The sequence below is a fragment of the Mizuhopecten yessoensis genome, unplaced genomic scaffold (assembly GCF_002113885.1).
Source record: "Mizuhopecten yessoensis strain PY_sf001 unplaced genomic scaffold, ASM211388v2 scaffold7441, whole genome shotgun sequence".
Taxonomy (NCBI): domain Eukaryota; kingdom Metazoa; phylum Mollusca; class Bivalvia; order Pectinida; family Pectinidae; genus Mizuhopecten; species Mizuhopecten yessoensis.
Window position 1 is genome coordinate 124881 of NW_018407049.1, and position 21123 is coordinate 146003.

General features: G+C 36.4%; 1 protein-coding gene across 4 annotated transcripts in view; it reads left to right on the forward strand.

Moving 5' to 3' along the window:
* Positions 1 to 21123, forward strand: part of LOC110453514 — a 68880-nt gene that overhangs the window by 23794 nt on the left and 23963 nt on the right. For all 4 annotated transcript variants that reach the window (XM_021502472.1, XM_021502471.1, XM_021502474.1 and 1 more), the window contains one exon: positions 2385 to 4123. In XM_021502472.1, the coding sequence (XP_021358147.1) occupies positions 2458 to 4123 (1666 nt within the window). In that variant the 5' untranslated portion in view covers positions 2385 to 2457. The remainder of the gene's footprint in view (positions 1 to 2384; positions 4124 to 21123) is intronic.

Below are 21123 nucleotides of genomic sequence, written 5' to 3' on the forward strand. Positions count from 1 at the left end.
GGTATGATATCTCTGTTATCCCTATAGGGTATGATTTCTATGTCACCCCTCGGGTATGATATCTCTGTTACATGTTAACAATACAATGACATCACGTCAACAATCCCTCAAAGTCATGTCAACCCTGAATTTAACATAACATTATATTTAAGATACACAATAGGCGAACAGGGTAAGATAAAACAAATAATTCACCCCCTTTAAAGTGAGATTGAGGATCTCAACCCTTGGGGAAGATTCTTAAGTTGCCAAACACAAGACTTTCTTCTCGGATTGAGAGTCCACTATCTCACCCCAAGAGACATCCTTTTACTCACCCCATAGAGTATGATATATGTTACCCCTATAGTGAATGATATCTTTGTCGCCCAAACCTAGGGTATGATATCTCTGTCACCCTTATGACATTATTTCTCTGTCACTCCCTAGGGTATCATTTCTCTGTCACCTCCCTAGGGTATCATTTCTCTGTCGCTCCCGAGGGTATCATTTCTCTGTCACTCCCTAGGGTATCATTTCTCTGTCACTCCCTAGGGTATCATTTCTCTGTCACTCCCTAGGGTATCATTTCTCTGTCACTCCCTAAGGTATCATTTCTCTGTCACTCCCTAGGGTATCATTTCCCTGTCACTCCCTAAGGTACCATTTCTCTGTCACTCCCTAGGGTATCATTTCTCAGTCACCTCCCTAAGGTATCATTTCTCTGTCACTCCCTAAGGTATCATTTCTATGTCACCTCCCTAGGGTATCATTTCTCTGTCACTCCCTAAGGTATCATTTCTATGTCACCTCCCTAGGGTATCATTTCTCTGTCACTCCCTAGGGTATCATTTCTCTGTCACTCCCTAAGGTATCATTTCTCTGTCACCTCCCTAGGGTATCATTTCTCTGTCACTCCCTAGGGTATCATTTACCTGTCACTCCCTAGGGTATCATTTCCCTGTCAACTCCCTAGGGTATCATTTCTCTGTCACTCCCTAGGGTATCATTTCTCAGGTGTCACTCCCTAGGGTATCATTTCTCAGCTGTCACTCCTTAGGGTATCATTTCCCTGTCACTCCCTAGGGTATCATTTCCCTGTCACTCCCTAGGGTAACATTTCCATGTCACTCCCTAGGGTATCATTTCTCTGTCACTCCCTAGGGTATCATTTACCTGTCACTCCCTAGGGTATCATTTCTCAGCTGTCACTCCCTAGGGTAGCATTTCTCTGTCACTCCCTATAGGGTATCATTTCGCAGCTGTCACTCCCTAGGGTAGCATTTCTCTGTCACTCCCTATAGGGTATGATAGATTCCACGCTGAAAGAAACAATACTATGGAGTTACAGGACCGATAAGATATGACGTCATAATCAGCTCTTGACGGGAGAGGTCATGTGTAAATCAGGAAAACAAACAGATTACAAATGCTGAAAACTATAGTTTTAAACGAAGTACATTGTATTTAGAATTAGAGGAGAAAAGTAATAGTCCCCTACCACGAGGCTCTTGTAGAGGAACTTCTAACCCTACGGGTGATTATTTGGTTGTTTAACCCTCAGCAGGGCCTCTGGCTAGACAATTAAATCCACGAGGTAGGTGAAGATTTTATATTTCTGAAAAAAAATCATACCTTGCTGGACATTTTAAGAAAGATAAAATAAACAAAATAATTCAATAACAGTGTTCTGAGTGTAAAAATGGAATAGATGTGGCCAGATCAGGATGAGAAAGCTGAACCTCAGATTGTTAATCTTCTACTCTAATTGGCTTATGATGATGATCTACCTCACCCGTGAAATCCAAAATGGCCACCCTGCTTTCTGATTGGCTAAAAATTGTTTACGTACAATGTAATTGTTATTCCACCAGATCAATTTTAACAAAAGCTCATAGAGATGTTACAGTCAATGCCCTTATAAAATGTGTTATTTGAATTTTGAATTAATTAAGGTCAATCAGAATATGAAATGGCCAGTGTGGAACGGAGGGGCACGTACTAGTCCAGTAGGGGAAATACTGAGATTCCCAAGTATGGGTGGAAGGATTTTAACTAAATTTGATATGGAGCAAAAATTTAACATTGTGTAATTGAAGAATGTATATGCCTCCCTCAGGATAGAGAAAAGCAACCAGAAAGGGGAATAGTCTGGTTTATCTTTAAATGACTATTCATAAATACAGAGCCACCCTGGGCCAGGAGAATTCAGTGTTGTATACATGAGGGCTGACTCTCCTTGGGAGAAGAAGGGTGATACTATATATATGGTTCAGAAATATGTGGACTTCATCTGTAAATCTTATAAAGAATAGTGAATGCTATCTGGTGCAAATTAAAATTGATGATTATCTCATGACCAGTTTATTAATTTTGAAAATAAATATATTTTATTTTATTTTCAGATTGTTGGATGGACATCATGGATCTCTGGGAGAATAGATACCACACGTTCATAATTTGGCCGACTGGTTAACAATGGATACGCTTGCTCCACAATCAGTATTAGATAGTAGACATAGAGAAGGTACACCAGTCTCGTGGCGGGTAAATCCGGACCGCCTCACGAGAGCCACTAGTCCCGGACGTCTGACAAAGCGTCCATCTAACGAGAACATAGAGGAAGTTTTGTTGTCGAGAATTGATCAACCCTACCGTACAAGTTTCAGTGCAGTAACAACACCGATCAAGACTAAGCGGCACAGAAGCCGATCAACTAGTCCTGGCGCTTCTAGTATGAAATCAGAGAAATCATCTAAGTCAAATAGAGGTTCAAAACATGTGACTTACAATACTAATGTGACTGTCAGACATTCAGACTCGTTCGAAAATCAAGATTTATTACAAAGTAGGGTAGATTTTGACATGTCTGACAAAGACACTTCAGTGAAAAAGTTGGTATACTTGGACAGTATGACTGATTCATCTCCTACACAGAAAGAGGAGGCTGTGATGCCCAGGAAGGATGAAAAGAAAGAGGACTATTCCTCACAAATTCAGGAAGTGACACAGATGATTGTGAATGAATATTCAAAAGATACACCAAAGCATGAGGACGAAGTGAATAAAACCTCCACTCCGGCTCCCAAAGTGTACCGTACAAAGCCCCCACTCCCAGGGAAGGGCCGGGGGCGCGGTACTCCCAACGGCAGGCCACCCCTACATCCTTCTGATGTCGGACCTCGGAATGTTGTAGCATGGGAATATGAACATGACCGCACAATTAACTACAGGAAGGCAATGTCCAATCACTACACTGATGACAAACACTCCAAGGATCCGCATAGGACGCCCCGAGGGGACAGATCAGATCATCCTACTCGAGCAAAATTGGAATACCCTGCAGATCCTGAGCAAAGAGTGAATCAACCTGCTGACCTGCAACCTAGAATGGAACGATCGAGCTCCATGCCATTACAACCAGAGGAAGAAACAAATCGCCTTGCTCCCCCAAAGAGGACTGTAAGTAGCAGTATAGGAAATTTCTTCCGTAGGCTTTCTCCAAGACTTGGAAGAAAAAGTAAAAAAGATCGCAGTAATGAGTCAATGTCAACCTTATCTGACAGTGGACATGGAGGTTGTGCATCAGATGAAAACTTGTCTCGTAGCAAATTCAGACAGTCTTTTAAGAAATTTCTTGGACGTGGTTCACCAAAACCTAGAGGCAAAAAGTATAGCAAAGATGGGTCCACTTCTTCACTTGCAAAATCTGATGTGGAATTGTTAGACCATGAACCAAGATCACGACCTATTCCCACATCATCCAATCGAATGATGGAATCAATTAAGCAGAACTCTGACAGGGATAGAGACGTGTATCAAAAATTTAAAGAGAAGCAATCTCCGAACCATCCATTTGATGCACGGTTGCAGCAGAAACAACAGCCTGTACGGGTGTCAGGGGAGGATACTCCGCCTGCCAACACCTCACAGCAAAGTGACAGTAGGGATTACAACCAGTCACCATCTTCCCCTGACTATCAATTGACTGATATTCCTGACATTGTGATGGATGTGACGTACGCTGCACCAAGGACTCCCAACAACATGGCGACCTCTGAACTTTCACCTCACTCTGACTCCAAACCCATGGCCTACCATAAAGGTTCAGACATCGACTTCTCACAGGACATAGATCTAACAGGTATGTCAATATTTTATTACACTGTACACATTACTTCAAACTTGTAATATTTAAAGGTCAGCAATTTAATTGATGCATGTGTTATATTTCGATTTGAATAATGTTTTTAGCTCACCTGGTCCGAAGGACCATGGTGAGCTTATATATGCCATACTGCAGCATCCGGCGTCCGGCCGTCGTTTGTTTGTTAACTTTTTCCTTTAAAACGCTACTAGTCCTGAAAGGCCAAGTAGATTTTGACTAAATTTGGCCTGGAGCATCCCTAGTCCAAGGGGACTCAATTTTGTATAAACGGTGGGTGTGCCCCCCCCCCCCCCTGAGGGCAGAGGGGTGGGCCAAATAATGGAAATAGGGGTAAAACCTTTAAAATCCTTCTCCTACCATAAGTTAAAGGATTTTATCCTATTTTAGTCTGGAGCATCCTCGGAACAAGGGGACTCAATTTTATATAAACAGTGAGTGTGGCCTTCGTGGGGGCAGAGGGGCGGGGCCCAATAGGGGAAAAGAGCAAATTCTTCAAAATCCTTCTTCTTCTGAAGGAACGACATGATTTTGTCCAAATTTGGTATGTACAGCACCCTTTGGTGAAGGGGAATCAACATTGTATAAACATTTGGCCCGATCCCCCTGGGGGCAGAGAGGTGGGCCCAATAAGGGATATAAAGGAATAACTTTAATATCCTTTTTCTTCCGTTTGGATGAAGATATTTTCACCAAATTTTAACAGTAGCATCCTATGGGGAAGGGAAATCAATTTTGTACAAATGGTGGGTTTTAACCCCCTGGGGAAGAGGGGCGGGGCCAAATACGGAAAATAGAAAAATAGCCTTAAAATCCTTCTTCTTCTGTAGGAATGACAGGATTATGTCCATATTTGGTCTAAAGCATCCTTGGGTGAAGGGGAACTAATTTTTTATCAACGATGGATCTGACCCCCCTGGGTGCAGAGGGGCAGGGGCCCAATAGTGGAAACATAGCAAATTCTTCAAAATCCTCCTTTTTCTGTAGGAATGAAAGGATTTTGTCCAATTGCATATAAATATAACCCCTGACTAACCATGTAATACATGTACAGAAACATCTGGCCATTTCATCCTCAATTTTGCTAACATTTCCAGGTGAGCGATACAGGCCCTCTTGTTTATAACATGCATGAATGATCAAATCCAGGTTCTAGACCGGTTGTGTAGGTGTAGGAGATGACTTATATGGTAACATTAAATATGTAATGATGAATAAATTGAACATCTCAATTCAGGCCAAATACAAATATATCTGTATTTCAGATTCAATTAGATTTTGAGTATAGGTATGTAGGTATTCAAAACATTTTTTATTTTCACTCAAAAGATTTTAGGTCATCAGCATTAACAAAATGATAGCCTATTGATTTATATATCATTTGTAATAAAATTCTACTTTAACCTTTTGATTAACAATAAACATACAAATTACTTGGAAACCATGTTGGATTCTACAAAATGGATTTGGTCAACCTAATTCCTGAATTTTGGTACTATAATGTTACAGTAATTTTGGTACTATTTTGTTACAGTAATTTTGGTACTATAATGTTACAGTAATTTCGGTACTATAATGTTACAGTAATTAGAAGGATGTTTTTGTATGCAGGTAGGAAAATAAGAAAAACACATATATTTCTTTTGGTCTATTTAGTGACGTTCCTAATGACAGTTCAATATCAATGGAGAATGGGAAGTAACTCCCATGTATATGTCATACATTTTGGGGAATTGAAGGAATAAGCTTATTTAAACACAACTTTGTGACATTTGCTTTCTATGAGTGACATAGACCTTACTTGAGGTATATATATATAAAACATATCAACTGCTGCAAGTTCGGGAAAAAGTTGTGGACTGCAGAAGACCTCTGTATATATAGCCCAAGTCCTACAAAAATGTCACAAGACCTCTGTATATATAGCCTAGGTCCTACAAAATTGTCACTGTTTTACTCATTGGAGGAATTCATATGTGATATTACATTGAATAATATATAAAATTGACCCCGATGTTTTTTATGGTCTGGTTGACCTGGTAATGAACCACTCAGGTAATGGTCAGCTGACTGACAGAAGGGACACCTGGTATGCTGATTTAGAGAAATAATTAGGTCATATAGGTACAATGTACAGGTAGGCACAAGTCGTACGGTAGGTGTGGTATGTATATTATATACATACATATAGAGAAAGAGAAGACTGTTACTGGTCTAACGTCAGTGGAGATTGCTCCTGATTATACGAGTCTAAGGATTAGGTATTCATTGGTAAGTACATTGTATTGTTATAAAATTATCAAATAGTGGTTACCTTAGGCTAGCTTGGTTAATGAAGGGGTTAATTTCTTTGCTATAGTTATATATAAATGACTGTTTCCTTATAAATAATAATCGTCTGCATGTTGACTTAATTGCCTGTTATTAGATATAACAATTATCTGTATATATATGCTTTTTTAATCCACACTCTATTTCTCTGGGTTTATTTAACTTTATTTTGACTTTATAGACTTGACTTATCACAGCTGTGGTATATAAATCAGTGGATAGAACAAAAGTTTTTAATTTAAATTCAGCTGATATATGTACCGGTATACACATTCAGTAAGAATTCTAAAGCAATCTTATTATCTGGTGATGAGTGGTTCAAAGTTGGTGAGATTTCATTGGAATGATAGTGACATATACCACCTACATTATTGTGATGGAACTTAGCTTGGTATTTACAGAGTAATACAGACTACTATTGTTTATGATATAGAAATTACAATCACAAATTAATTAACATATACAATATGTACTTTGTATGCCATTGGACCAGGAATGTTAAAAGGCTGTTACCAAAGGTGTTTTATAAAATTTAAACCAGTTATGGGGAATCTCCCTGAACAGATCCTGAATTAAGATAGGTCAGTCTGCATATTTAGCATATTTGGTGCCATATTTTCAGTTTTTATGTGTACAGTTTACAGAAACTAATGGCTAGGGTTTGATGGTTTTACGGTGTATTATTGTGACAATTTGAGGATGACAGGTGTATGTGTTTTGTATAACAGGATGAGTGGCCAGACATAGGTGACAGATACTTACGTAGATACTGTGGATGGCCATTCAGGATTACTGAGGCGTGCTCATTCACAAAATGTTCACAGCGTAAAAATCTGCCCCCTCAGTATTCAAATTATTGTTTGTTTACGTATACATAGAGGATCGTCTTTAAAATAGATTAAAGAAGAAATGCTTTCACCGAAAAACTGAGATGAGTAATATTTAACAGAACATATTTCTTACACATGTAGGTATTTCAGGCTTATCAACCATTCCTGAATATGTTTATTATTTATCATCAAGCTTTCACATGGACATTATATAGTTGTTGAGTTGAACAAACTTCTGTCTTTATCCAAGCTTGTTTGTGTGAAGACTCTTAAAACCCCGGACATGTTATGTGACACCAACAAAAAAGAAAAAAGGGGAAAATATACATGTGAAAAAGCCATAAACCATAGAACAGGTGAGATCTTAGTTACAGCTCTGTCAAAACTAGGACAAAAACATTAGAATCTTTAAAATGCTGACTTGACACCAGGATTCTCAACTGTCAGTGTTGACTGTGAAAACTTCTTGTTGTCTAAGTGATTTTAATTATTTCTCCCCTTCGAATGAAGGGAGACATATTATATTAGTACTGGTTAACATTCTTCTTCTGGTTCTTCTTATCAAACTTGTCCGTGCCATACCTTTTTAACCGTTAAAGATATCTTGATGAAACTTTCGGTATGCATGCATCACCCACATGAGGTATGCAGTGCACTGGAATTAGGTCACTGTGACCTTCACCTCAAGGTCAAAGGTCAAATAAGTGCACATTTTCAGTAAATTCTTGTCCGGCCCGTTTATTTCAAACTGTTAAAGATATCTTGATCAAGCTTGAACTATATTTGAACCCCCCACATAAGGTATGCAGTGCAATCAGATTAGGTCTCATGCTTCACTTTATACAGAGTTATGGACCTTTGCTTGATTTTAATGCGGAAGTTTGTCTGGAGCATAAGTTCCATGTTATTTCACCTACGTTGACCATACTTATCATATTTATTTATATTGGGAAGGCGGGATTTTTCACACTAAAATCAGGTTTGGTCTTCACTATATACAGAGTTTTGGCCCTTTGTTTATTTTTAATACCAAAGTTTGTCCACAGCATAACTTCTAAACCATTAAAGATATCTTAATCAAACTTGAAGTATACCTGCATCACCCACAGAAGGTGTGCAGTTCACTGGAACTAGGACTTGTGCCCCACTATATACATAGTTATGGCTCTTTGTTTATTTTTTATACCGAAGTTTGTCCAGAGCGTAAGTTCTATGTTATTTCACCTACGTTGACCATACTTACCATATTTATGTATCTTGTGAAGGCGGAATTTCTTACACTAAAATCAGATTTTATGCCCCATGTTATACAGAGTTATGGCCCTTTGTTTATTTTAATACTGATATTTGTCCACGGCATAACTTCCATGTTATTTCACCTACGTTGACCAAACTTGCTAAAGTTTTAATATATCTTGGGAAGTTGGAGTGTCGCATTCTAAATTCGGGTCTCGTGCCCCACTATATATAAAGAGATTTGGCCCTTTGTTAATTTTTTATATCAGAGTTTTTCTATTGCCTAATAAGGGGAGACATATGTTTTTGTTCACAAAAACAAAATTCTAGTTGTGCATGAATTGGTATTAGAAAAGTGTAAATTTCTTTAAAATAATCAATAAGAAAATATATCAAATTTTCTACCTTTATGGGTTTTTTCATTATGATTTTTTTTTTTTTAAGTAGACCTTAAAAATATAATTGGCTTATAAATCAAGTTTAGAGCTGATAATTTTGAATAATGCTGTTCTTTAAATCTTTAATGATCTTTATTTCCTACACAGTATTTGGTAATTGTGGTCAATGTGTGAAAGAATGGAAAATACCAGTAAGGTTCTTTTTATATCTTTGCTGTAATTCTCAACTTTCACATCTGCAATATTATAGCTATCTGGGTTTTAATCATCATTCAACATTTAGGATTGACATTTTGTCAAAGAGTTTTACTGATCTTTATTTTTACTGGCAGATGTCCGCACATATATTTGATCAAATTTGAATTTTCATTCCTACAATGAATACATATAGAGTTTTTCAATGAAAACTTTTAAATCTAAATTAATAATTTTAAAATTTTGAATTGTTTTGTTAATATGACAAAATAAAATAGCTTGATTTTTACAATTAAAAGATTGATGAAGTGTAACGTTGTATGGTTTATATAAATATTGATTCCAATGATATTGTTTTTTTAATTTTCAAAAGCTGTGAAAAAATTGCAGACATTTATTACTCACATTTACAAAAAAAGAAAAATATTGCAATTTTGAAGATAAAACATTGAGCTTGTCAATATTAACTATAACAAAAAAAGACAACATTACACTGATTTTGTGAAATTTTTATCCTATTCCCTCAGGATATTTAACAAAATCATACAAGTGACTTTAATTTGACTTCAAACAAAATAATAAACTGCATAGCTGAAGGGCACCGACAGGTTATGTCATGTAATTAAGTACCTGGTTGTTTCCCCTCAGGAACCCCAATGTTCAAAGCTGTACCATGTGTGACAGATATCAATATGGAGGAATTTGTGCTATATTTAGCCAGACCCATAATAGTATGGCCATAGTATGGCGGTAGTTTCAGTCTGACAGAGGACAGCAAAGCTACTGGCAATGTCAGGGGACTGATCATATTATATTAGAGAGCAGGCTAGCAGACAGCTTGTACATTAGGACCAGCTGGAGTCCTACATTTGTATGTGCATTACACCAGGAGAAATCCAAACTTACCCTATGAATGAATTTGTTATGGAAAGTTGTGCTGTGAGGCAGTGTTATTATTTGAGCGGTGACGTCTAATGACTCAACCAGCTTTAAATAACAGGAGCGTTTTTTATATCCTGGTTTGGTGAGCTGTCACAGCGACTTTATAATACCGGTCAGTACGGTCAGTACGGGAGTAGCTCGTTACGGTACAGGTGTTAATGAGTGTGATAGTCCGGTAAAAGTAGATGGTGCACCTCTTAAACATGAGCTGTCATTTATGTAATATATTCAACAATGTGTTTAACATTGTAAAGTAACGTGATTATTGGAGATTTAACTGTTTGACCAGTGGAAAAATTAAAGTACTTGAGGATTAGGTACTGCCGTGTCACTACATGTCCGAAATGTTTAAAGTGAGGGCAACCGGCTGATTGTGCTGAGTCAATAACATTGGAACACAGTGTCAAGTGACAGTGATCGAGACACAACGGACTCTGGAATCAATTTTATTGAGTTGTAAAAATACTGGATTGGAATTTGTGATTTTTCTTCCAATGCAATTTGCTTTTCAAAGAATGTTTATTGGGCTGGAATATCTGTAGCCTGATCACATTCAAAGTGCCAAAGTGACAATAAATATTACACTGTAATGTGATTTAAACCATATTGGTGCTGTAGTTAAAGCATTCCTGATATTTAACCATACAGACTTCACTATACATTGGACGTATTGACATATCGTGAATGGGAGTAATAACACATCAACTCCTTGTGTTATATCGTTAGTTGTGGTTCCTACACAGATGAGTAACGCTGGTGCCATTGTGTTTTGACAGCTGCACAGACATGATCAAAGTTAAGATTTGTAAAAATTTGGACATAATGATGGCTGTCTTCTTCAGATAACATCTTTGATTAGACAATTGTATCTGCTGAATCATGGTTGCATTTTAATTTGAGTTCATGGTGAAAACAAAATCTCATTTAATGAAGATTTAGGTGTGGACTTTCAACAGTGATATAGTTTGGTGTGGCCTCAGATTACAGCAGTTGTGCACTGGCAAGGGATAAATCTTACTTGTAATGTTGTGTCATCGATCAATGAAAGTGTGTCCTTAAAGTTCTTAAACAAAGCAATTCACTTCTGATGAAGAGGTCTTTGAAGCACCTATTTGACTGTGAACAAACACCTACTGGAGGATAACATTCTTACAACTCAAAATTATACTGTTTACAAACCTTGATAATTAGACACACAATATATAGTCACGTGGGAATTATTGTGTCGAATGTAATTCCAGCTTATTTCCAATTTTTATTTTTTCAAATCTGCAATATATTGGAGACATGTAGACAGCACCTTACATAAACTGTCACTTAAGAGGAAAAAAGTGATTCCGATTTCTCCTGAGATTTACCTCAATCAGCAAGACTTGAATTTTTTTTTTTGACTGAGTCAGCAGACTTGTGTGGATTGGTAACAGGATTAGCAGGATCCAGACAGAAGGGGATGTTGGTCTCGCTGCCAACAGAGTACCCAGGAACAATGATTGGAGTCCATGGTAACTAGTACATTACACACGTAAATTACACACATGCATGTGAGATGGGGGTGGGGGACTTTATAGCGGAGCAGCTGGTGCCCTGACTTCAGGAGTATATACATACAGCTGCACTTCATTGATGGCTGGCTAAGTTTTTATGAGGCATACATTTAGTTTTTCATTTGCCAAGAAATTGTTATGGAACATTACCATAGATTGACCTAGATAAATTGAGTAGCTTAAAAGCTGACACAGAAAATATTTCATAAGTAGCTAAGTACCGATTGAAAGTTCATTATACAATGTATACTTACATTCTTCTAAAGATTGAGTTCACCCTTCTAAAAGACCATGAATTCAGTAATATATATCCTAAACTCAAATTTGGAATAAAAATGGACAATCACATTTTTTGTATTAAATGCCATACTTTCAGATATTTAGCAATTAAAAGAAAATACTTTTTTTTTTAAACAGCTAGTTATTGACCTTCAACTTTCCTTGATTCAATAGTCATGATATATGTCATACATTTGAAATATGTACTGATCAACTTTTTGTGTGGAAAAATCTTTTGGCCGATTCTTTATCTTCTTTGAGTTGGTAAAGGAACATTTTTGTCACTAGAGTACCTTTAAAATAGATTTTCTAGTTACGAGGTACATATGCATATAAACGTGGAAGTGTAATCCTAATTCTTATTTCACTATAACATATGTCCAATAAATGTATGTACACCGCTACATTGTTATGTATTATGAAATTATGTCAATGCTTTTAACACTGTACATCAAGTAACTTTAGGATATAATCAGTTGTTGTGCGTGGTGAACTGCCTCCCCAGGGGTTCATAATACATTGTGTCTCCCTTACTAATCTACACTCAGGGGCTGTAATGACATAGGAGATTAATACAGTGAGGCTCGCATGCCCGGAGTATATTGATGAGGCAGATAAAAAGGTCATTTACCCACATCCTATCTGACCAGTTGGTGAGTCATGCTGGACACAGGTAGACAGTTGTGTCCTTTATCTGCAGGGTCGGGGGACATCAAAGCTCCTGTACAGGTGTATTGATCGGAGATACACAAACACCTACTGACTGTATAGCATCACCTGAGAAATGATGATCCCAGCAAGAAATTTGTAGCCACGATGTTCCTATAGAATATCAACATCGAACAATACATTATAATTGGTGTTGATTATTTATGAATTAAAGGAGTAGTTTAAATTAATGAAGAGAGATACAAGAAAAATTGGGCTGCCGGCAGAAGGATATATTTGTTACACATTAGTGTGGAACTTTTTGAGGGTTGGAAGAGTATTGCATTGATAACATTTTTTGAAGGATATTTGTCTTATCCAAATCCATGCTTTTCCATTGAACGGTCCAGCTGGGCAGTTAAAAGTTTATCAGCCTGTTTGATCTTTGTTAGCTTAGTTAACCACCTGAGGGAAGATAGCAAGTTAACCAATCTGTCCTGATGGGGTTAATTAATGAGAATCGTAATCAGATTATCATTGACCCAGTGTACCGGTCAGGGAAAACAAGGAGTTGGTATGTGGAAAGTAAACCTTAAGAAAAAGCACTATAGAACCAAAATCTAATCATCTTTCACCTTGAGTAAATGTCACCTACACAGATGACAGGAGCTGATGACAAAGGTAATGTGTGTAATTCTGATTCATTGTCATTGGGTTCAGTTATAAAGGACCTCAACAGACTGTTAGTGTCGTAACTTAAAGATAATAAGGAGATTCAGGGATGAACTGATATGTCTTTATTTACACCGTTATATCTGTGGGGAGCTAGGCTATAACCACTGCATTTTGAATCTGATAATATTGAAGTCAACCTTGGGAGACACCTGTTTGGCTAATACTTTCTGATTACTGATCTTTTGAGGGGTTTCAACTTGTAAGTACCTTGGAAGTAATTCACAATTAATTTTGGAGGTTCAGCCTTGCTGCATATATATATATCGCCTTGTGTTCCGGTGTTGATTGACATGATTTCAGAGGGTTAAACTGTGTTACATTTATTTTGATGTAAATTTGATGCCTGATGGATTTAATTTCAGAGGATTAAACTAAATGACATTTATTTGAAGATAAATTGGATTCCTAAATCAGTTGAGAGAGTTCAAACAAGTATATGTTTTAGCTTAAATTTGAGCAAGATTTGTTGATTTACTCCTTGAGAGGATTGAACTAATTAAATTTATATTAAGTTAAGGAATCAAATTTCTTTTCATGGCTAATATATTCCAAAGTTTTGACCTATGTGCAATGCATGATATACATTTAAGGTGATGTATTTGTAATTGATGCTGCCTTTCAATCAAATCACAGAAGGAGTGATATACAAAAATGTATGAATTTGATATTCAGGTGTACACACTGATTTTATAAAACTTAATCAATACATATTTAAATGTTATACATATCATCTGAATAAACGGTAGTATAATATTGTCAGAATTCCTGGCACTAGTTGGTACATTACAGCAATGTTATCCGTGACAAATCTCCGTTAATTTAAATAAAACCCCAGTAACTTAGTGTTACTCTTTAGCATTGCTTGTTCATGTAGAAAAATATACCTTGTCTCATGACTAATCTTAAAATGGTTGAGTTGAATTATTGACTAAACTTTGAAGAAAGTTTTGTTTATATATGTGTATGACTAATGTGCCTGAAGTTTGTAGATATTCAGCTATTTAGATTTCAATCCACATGGTTTTGATATGTGAGCTGTTTAAAATGATATGAATCATGCTAAACTGTTGTGACTTTTTCCTGCTCCATGTCGCTAGGCCAGGTTCACTCTGAGGGCGATGCACTGCCGTATATATATCTATTAATCCCTGTAAAAGTTCCAGCTGTGTCTACTATGTCTTTCAGTCACTTCTTACTCCTTACTCCTTACTGTTTTATGTGAACCTACTAACAACAATCAGCCCCCCCACAGTCACTCTACACCTTGACCCTCAGGTGACTTTGTAGTACCGCTCTCCCAGTCCACATTGCTACAGAGTTATGTCCCTTGTTTCTTGGTGTCTTGTCTCTATCTAAATCTCTACCCTACCCCTGACATTTCATCTCTCTCCAAATCTCAGTTCTGCTTCTATGTTGTCAAAATCTTGACGCTTCCCCTGTCATGTTCAGCAGCTATAATGTCACCCTGCCCCATTGCTGCACAGCCAAAGTAGTCTATACCTGCCCCTTCTATCTCTGCTTATCCCAAGACACAAATAGCCGCCCTTCCCCAGATGTGTAGCTCCTGCTGAAACAGTTTTTACAGCTGCTGTACCCATCAGTTGACCAGCTGATGAGGTTGTTTCTGCATGGTCTGGGTGATGAGGGGGTGTCAGGAGTTGAAAGTGTAACCACTCCAACACTCACTAGTGCACATTGCTTATAGGGCAGGTTTATATTGACAGTGTATTGTGTGTAATTTACCACACAAGGAAGCGGATGGTTTTATAAACTCAAGCTCATATTTAACGTGACAGGTCAGTATAATGGGATAAATCACATCTGTGTGTTCAGTGGACATTCGTTAGGAACAAAAGTAATCTTGTTGAATTTCAAAAAATATATCTTCTATGAAGTAGTTACTGATTTAAAACACCTGTTCCAAAATATATAACTATTATATTAATGTGTTGTACATCAGCTGTTGATTTGATTATCAGTTATTGTCAGGTACAGAATATGATAATGAACAGTGTGATTATTTAAAAATTTTAAATTTTGGTTATCATAAAGGTAACCAAGATTTAAGAGGATTTAAATAGTACTAAATCCTAGTTAACTTTACTCATGTTAAAGCCTTTGGGATTAATGAAGGGTACATAGAAGTTGTCAAAATATTGAATGGTGTGTTTATGTTTTCAAAGTTAGATTAAAGGGCACTTAAAAACAACTTTTAAAGTTTTATGAAAGATTCAGTTATAATTCGAAATGTTGAATTTTGTAATAACAAAGATAAAGAACAGGTTTGATAAGTTTTGTGTATTGTAAAGGACGGGTAGTGTTGTGTGTTGTCAGCAGTACAGGAACGGCTAGAGAAGTATGGTAGTTGTCAGTGTAAGTTACAGGGTCACTGTTATAAGGAATGTAAACTTTGTGGGACCTGGTGGGGGGCTATTTTGTCTGGGAGTGTCAGCCATCACATATGGTACAGTATGTAGATTTCACAAACATGTACACCAGCTGCTTTGGGCTAAATTGTGTTTGTGTCTATTTTGTTGTTTCGTGGAAAATAGGGCACTTAAACTAGTCTGACCTAAAATTAGTAAACGACTTTTGATCTTGTTGTAATATGAACATCTTTCCTTTTTGAGAAAAATTAAAATCATCTAGTATAATAATTTTCCGGATCATTTATGATCAATTGTTTGGTATAGTTACAGGAGAAGAGGTTTTCAGCTTTCCAATGCAATTCCATGTGGTAAAAAGACTGTCATATTGTGGTTTGTTTTGCCAATGAAGTTTCCATTTTAAATGACATGTATTGAAGTTGATGTTGACTTTTATTTTTTTCTAAAATTGAGCACAACGGGTCGTTTCATTCTTAATGAAATTGGTTTATCCATTGTGTCCTCTCCTGAAGTTAACATCTGTAATAATTTCAGTACATTACTAGTTTAAAATGTGTGAGGCCACAGTATGCTTAGAGTACTGAAGTTATTGTGTGTATATAACATGTATATAACATGTATACATTGAACTTTACTGTGTACAGTGAATTTTATGCATGCAAGCATATTTTTTTTTCAATTTTTAAGTACACCTGAGGCTAAAACTTTTGGGCTTATGGAAAGAACATCAATAATATGTTGTTAATATTGATATCATTAATGATCCTGTGGAACTTTCATGAAAGAGGATTTTGTTAATAGGCTTAAATGTGGGTCGTGGTGAGACAAACTAATGTAAGGTACATCTGTCTAGTTGATTAGGTGTCTGTTCGTGTGATACAATGCAGATAGGTACATATCATCATGTGACGTTGATGTTTGGTATAGTATATAGAGGATTGATCATTTGTATGTATAGACAGAAACTGTTAAGTACTTTCTTAAATTTCCACTGCAAGTTCCTCTAAAAGCTAGATACCAGAAGAAAATTTGGTCAGCATCATTTTGAAGCTTCTCTTCCGGCTTCAAATAACATGAGACAACCATCAGAATAACTACAACAATAATAACTTAAAACTTAGAATGGATAAATATAAGGATGGAACAGTAATTTTTCAATGTTCCTGATAGTACTAAAGTAAATGGGCTACATACACAAATGTACACATTTACCATTAGGGCTTCATGGCATATACATGTGTATGTAACCAATTTGCATTCATACCAGCATAAAGTTGAAAAAAATGCTGTTCAATTCTCATATATGTATATGGTAAGGACACATTCACCTACAGTGTAGTATATATATATGATATACTATATTAACAAAGCAACCTGTTATTAAATTATGTCAGTCAAGTGGGCAAAACATTTTAATAGCTCTTAAACAAAGGCAAGGAAGTGTGGTAAGCACAATTTCCTCAACATTATGTAAACATATGTCTGACAACTTTATATTATACAGATAATTTCCTATGTATTTTAAGGTGTCTGCTGTCAAACATGTAAAATTCTTGATTTCTGATCTGTGGTAAAATCTATATATATTTAGAAAGAATAAGGTCTAGAGGGTTTTAAGCTCTCAGATAAGACATGAAAACTTCCAATGACTTAATAACACATGGCCTAAACTAATAATATTAATCATCTATGCTTGCTGGAGTGAAGGGCTTTCAAGTTTGTTAAATAAATGACCTTGACAGATTTAACAGAACTGTCAGATTTTTCAGATAAAAGACCTTGGCCCATATTCAAGGCTGCAGGGTTCTTTAGCATGCAGAGGTGATTATGAGGAGCTTATCTTTCTATTTTAAACAAATACATTGCCATTCAACTTGTCACAAAGGTCAAAAATGTTGAAATTTTAACTGACATATTCTCAATATTTATAGTAATAATATTGACTCCTCAGCTTGTACCAGTGAGAGACGTTTGCACTTTAAGTCAAGGTTGTTCTAATAGGAGATACTCCAATATGATTACTTTGGCAGCTTGATTAGCAAAGACCTTTTTCTAATCTTTTAAGCTTTATATATTCTACCATGAGTACACCATAAGTAACAGGTGAGTGATATATAGGCTCTTCATTAGGCCAATATATCTATTTAAAATTGGAATTCATTTTACCAGACTTGACAAAAATATCGTTTCCTATATGGAGGACGCTGTATAGTGACAATGGTACTATCAGTGTGCAATATTAGATTAGATTGCATATATGTTAGCATATATCAAAGTTTAAAGAGGATGGTTAGGAAATGAAAAAAACTATCACTAATTTCAATGCTATGAAAACTTTCATACATTCCAAAACCGGTTTCTCAAATAATCATGTCAGTACTTTGTGTTTAGTGTTGTCATATCAATCCTAAAGACTCATTTTATAGAGGTTGATAAAATCGTTCATTAAGTCCAATTTGTGATTAAAAAATTTCAAAATTGGGATATCAGAAGAATAAGGTAATAAATTGAGCAAGTAATGGTGATTTTATACACAGAAATACAAAACTTACCCGTGTGTAATCTCTTGTGAACAACTAAAATGCCACATCCTTTTGTTGTCCATTACCTCCTCCTCAGCATTCTTTGATGGCCACGGGTTTGATGGCTACGGTGGCATTGGTAATGGTGGCACTGCTTCAGTTGTCCTGGCAGCATGTCAAATTGGTAGTTGATTGGCCCTGGTTAATTACGATTTTATCACAGGACCAATCTCATTTGCGAAAGTGCATGTACATGTTATACCGTCGTAATTCAGAGGAATTTGAAGTCAATACGATATATCACATATAATCTTCCTGCCTTGTAGATTTGCAAGCTACTTTAGCAATCTTCAGGTTCCTTGGAGTGTGTTGTGGTGCACCTTAAGATGCGTTCATATCGGTGGTATCTTTAGAAAAATTGCGTCAATTCTGGGCATTTTTACTTTACTAAAAGTCGTATATATATATGCTAGCAATTAATACAGAGCTAAGATTTAAAATCGTAGTCATAAAAATCATAAAAGAACTTAAGTTTTACACAGTAGCATGGGTAAAAAGTCTTTTCAAAATTTGAAAAATACCAATATCTATAGTCTTTTTGTAGACATTTTATAAATCACTGAAATAAAGCTGTTTAAAATTTCTTTGTATAGTTTTATTTGTAGGAGTATTTAACATCTTGACCACTGTACATTCTTTGTACATTCTTTGTATGTTTGTTTTTCCAAGCTCTCAGAAGAAAATCAGTAGCCTGAGATAAAATCGTAAAAACAGTTTCCGAAATGTTCCAGTTTGTTTTGTTAAAAATATGTCTGTAAACCTTTGATAAGGAAAAGGAAACCTATCAATGCATGACATGCTACATTTACATTCTTTCTCCAGTTTGTTTTGTTAAAAATCTGTCTGTAAACCTTTGATAAGGAAAAGGAAACCTTGTATGACATGCTACATTTACATTCTTTCTCCAGTTTGTTTTGAAGAAAAATACTGTACAGGTCGAAACCTTTGATACATACTATAGTAGAAGAATCTTGTAGAACCCTACGTGTACTGTCTATATGTGATGGATTCCCATCTCAAGAGACCCTCATTTAACTCCTGTAAACATGTCACAATTACTTACAATAACACTGGTCAGTGTTGGGCTAGTATGTACATACTGACCAGTAGTTTTATTGACATATGCCTGGTTGTGTATTGAGCCCAGCATATGAAGCCTGTGTCCCTTCATAAAGTAAGGTCTGCATTTGCCTATTTCCATATTATATTGACCTAAATTGACTGGATAAGACGGCTTGGATAAATGGATGACCAATTGATTAATCAAATAGAATTACATATTTATACACCCACCCCCCCCTAAGAAAGTTAGGGGGGGTGTATACTGGAGTCAGTACACTGTTCGCCTTGCCATCTATCCGCAAATTAATTTTTACTTGAAGAATTGCTACATGTACTAATATTTATGAAACTTTGTACACATGATCTGAATAGGTAGCTATTTTAGCTTGCAATATCTTTCTATGTCAACTTTTTTATTGGAGTTATGCCCCTTTCTGACTTCCTTTGATACATTTGTTCCGAACTACCTTTACTTAGCTTCTTGAGTGATTGTTATCAAAATTAGTTTACATGATGATCGAGTACTTAAAATCTTTCTGTTCTTAAAATTTATTTTTGATGTTGACAATTTTGTAGTTTTCTGATATCCATTAATTCTAATTGACTGAATTAGTGTAACTTATCTTTTTGTTATAAAGCTTAGTAAACATAATCTTTGCCTTAGGTAGTTATGATGCTGTCATATTCAATGCATGTTTTAATTTACTTTTAATTTTATGGTAATTATCAGATTTTCCATGTCGGAGCAGACTTTTATTGGAGTTCAATATGCTTCATTTTTGATGTCGGACCTGAGGAGGTGTTAATCAGTCTCTATCTTACAATTTAATCACTGGCCCGATGTACCGACAAATTAAAGCATAGATTATTAAGAAATGCAATACTTATCAATTAAAAAAAATCAGTTGTTGGAGGGAATGAAAGGGTCAGGAAAGGAATACATATAGTCAACAGGGGAGGCAATCCAAGTAAGTGGAGATTTTCAAATATGTATAAAGTCTCAGTACTTGAGCAGGGGACATCTGTATGAGTTTTATAGATATTGTAATATTTCATCAAGGGATCAACATCAGGCTGGTTAGTTCAAGTTAGATCAATTGGTATAATTGATGATAATCTAAGGTAGTGATAACGTACCCTGTGTGTCACCATATTAGATTCAGGAGGAGATTACTCTCCAGGGCCGATATTGATCAGATATTGATCGAAATGATAACCCCAAGGGATGATTGATTAAGCAATAAAATAATAATGGTCAACTTGACACTGGTTCTATTTTGCACTGTGTACACGCTGTATTAGGTCACCAGGAAAAAAACACTGCACGCTATTGATTAAAATGAGAAAAAATAGTCGGAACACATGAATTGTCTGCGGTGATGGATTTTCAAGTGGGTTCTGGTAGTGTCTATTGAGAAAGCAGCCACACAACTTGTCTCGGAGCAGAGCTGGGAGTCAACACATAAAGCTGGTCTATCCTGAAGCTCCAGGGCTACAGGTTGAGGGGACTGGTGTATGAAGGAGCTGTGTGAAGGGGCTGTGGGCCTGGAGGGGCTGTGTGTAAGGGGCTGTAGGCTATGTGACTCTGATGATGTGGTAGTTAGCACCAATGGTTCCCCCACACAACTGTAGCTAATGTCTGTTGTGTCAGTGTGATGTAACTGTCAGGACCATTTTCCATCTGGTGAAGGAATCCAAGGATGTATTCTCTCCGGAGTCACTCCAGATCAGCAAAGCATATGTCTCTGGAACAACACATTGTACACATGTGTTGGAGTGATGCTGATGGCTCTTGTACATGTGTAGCTTA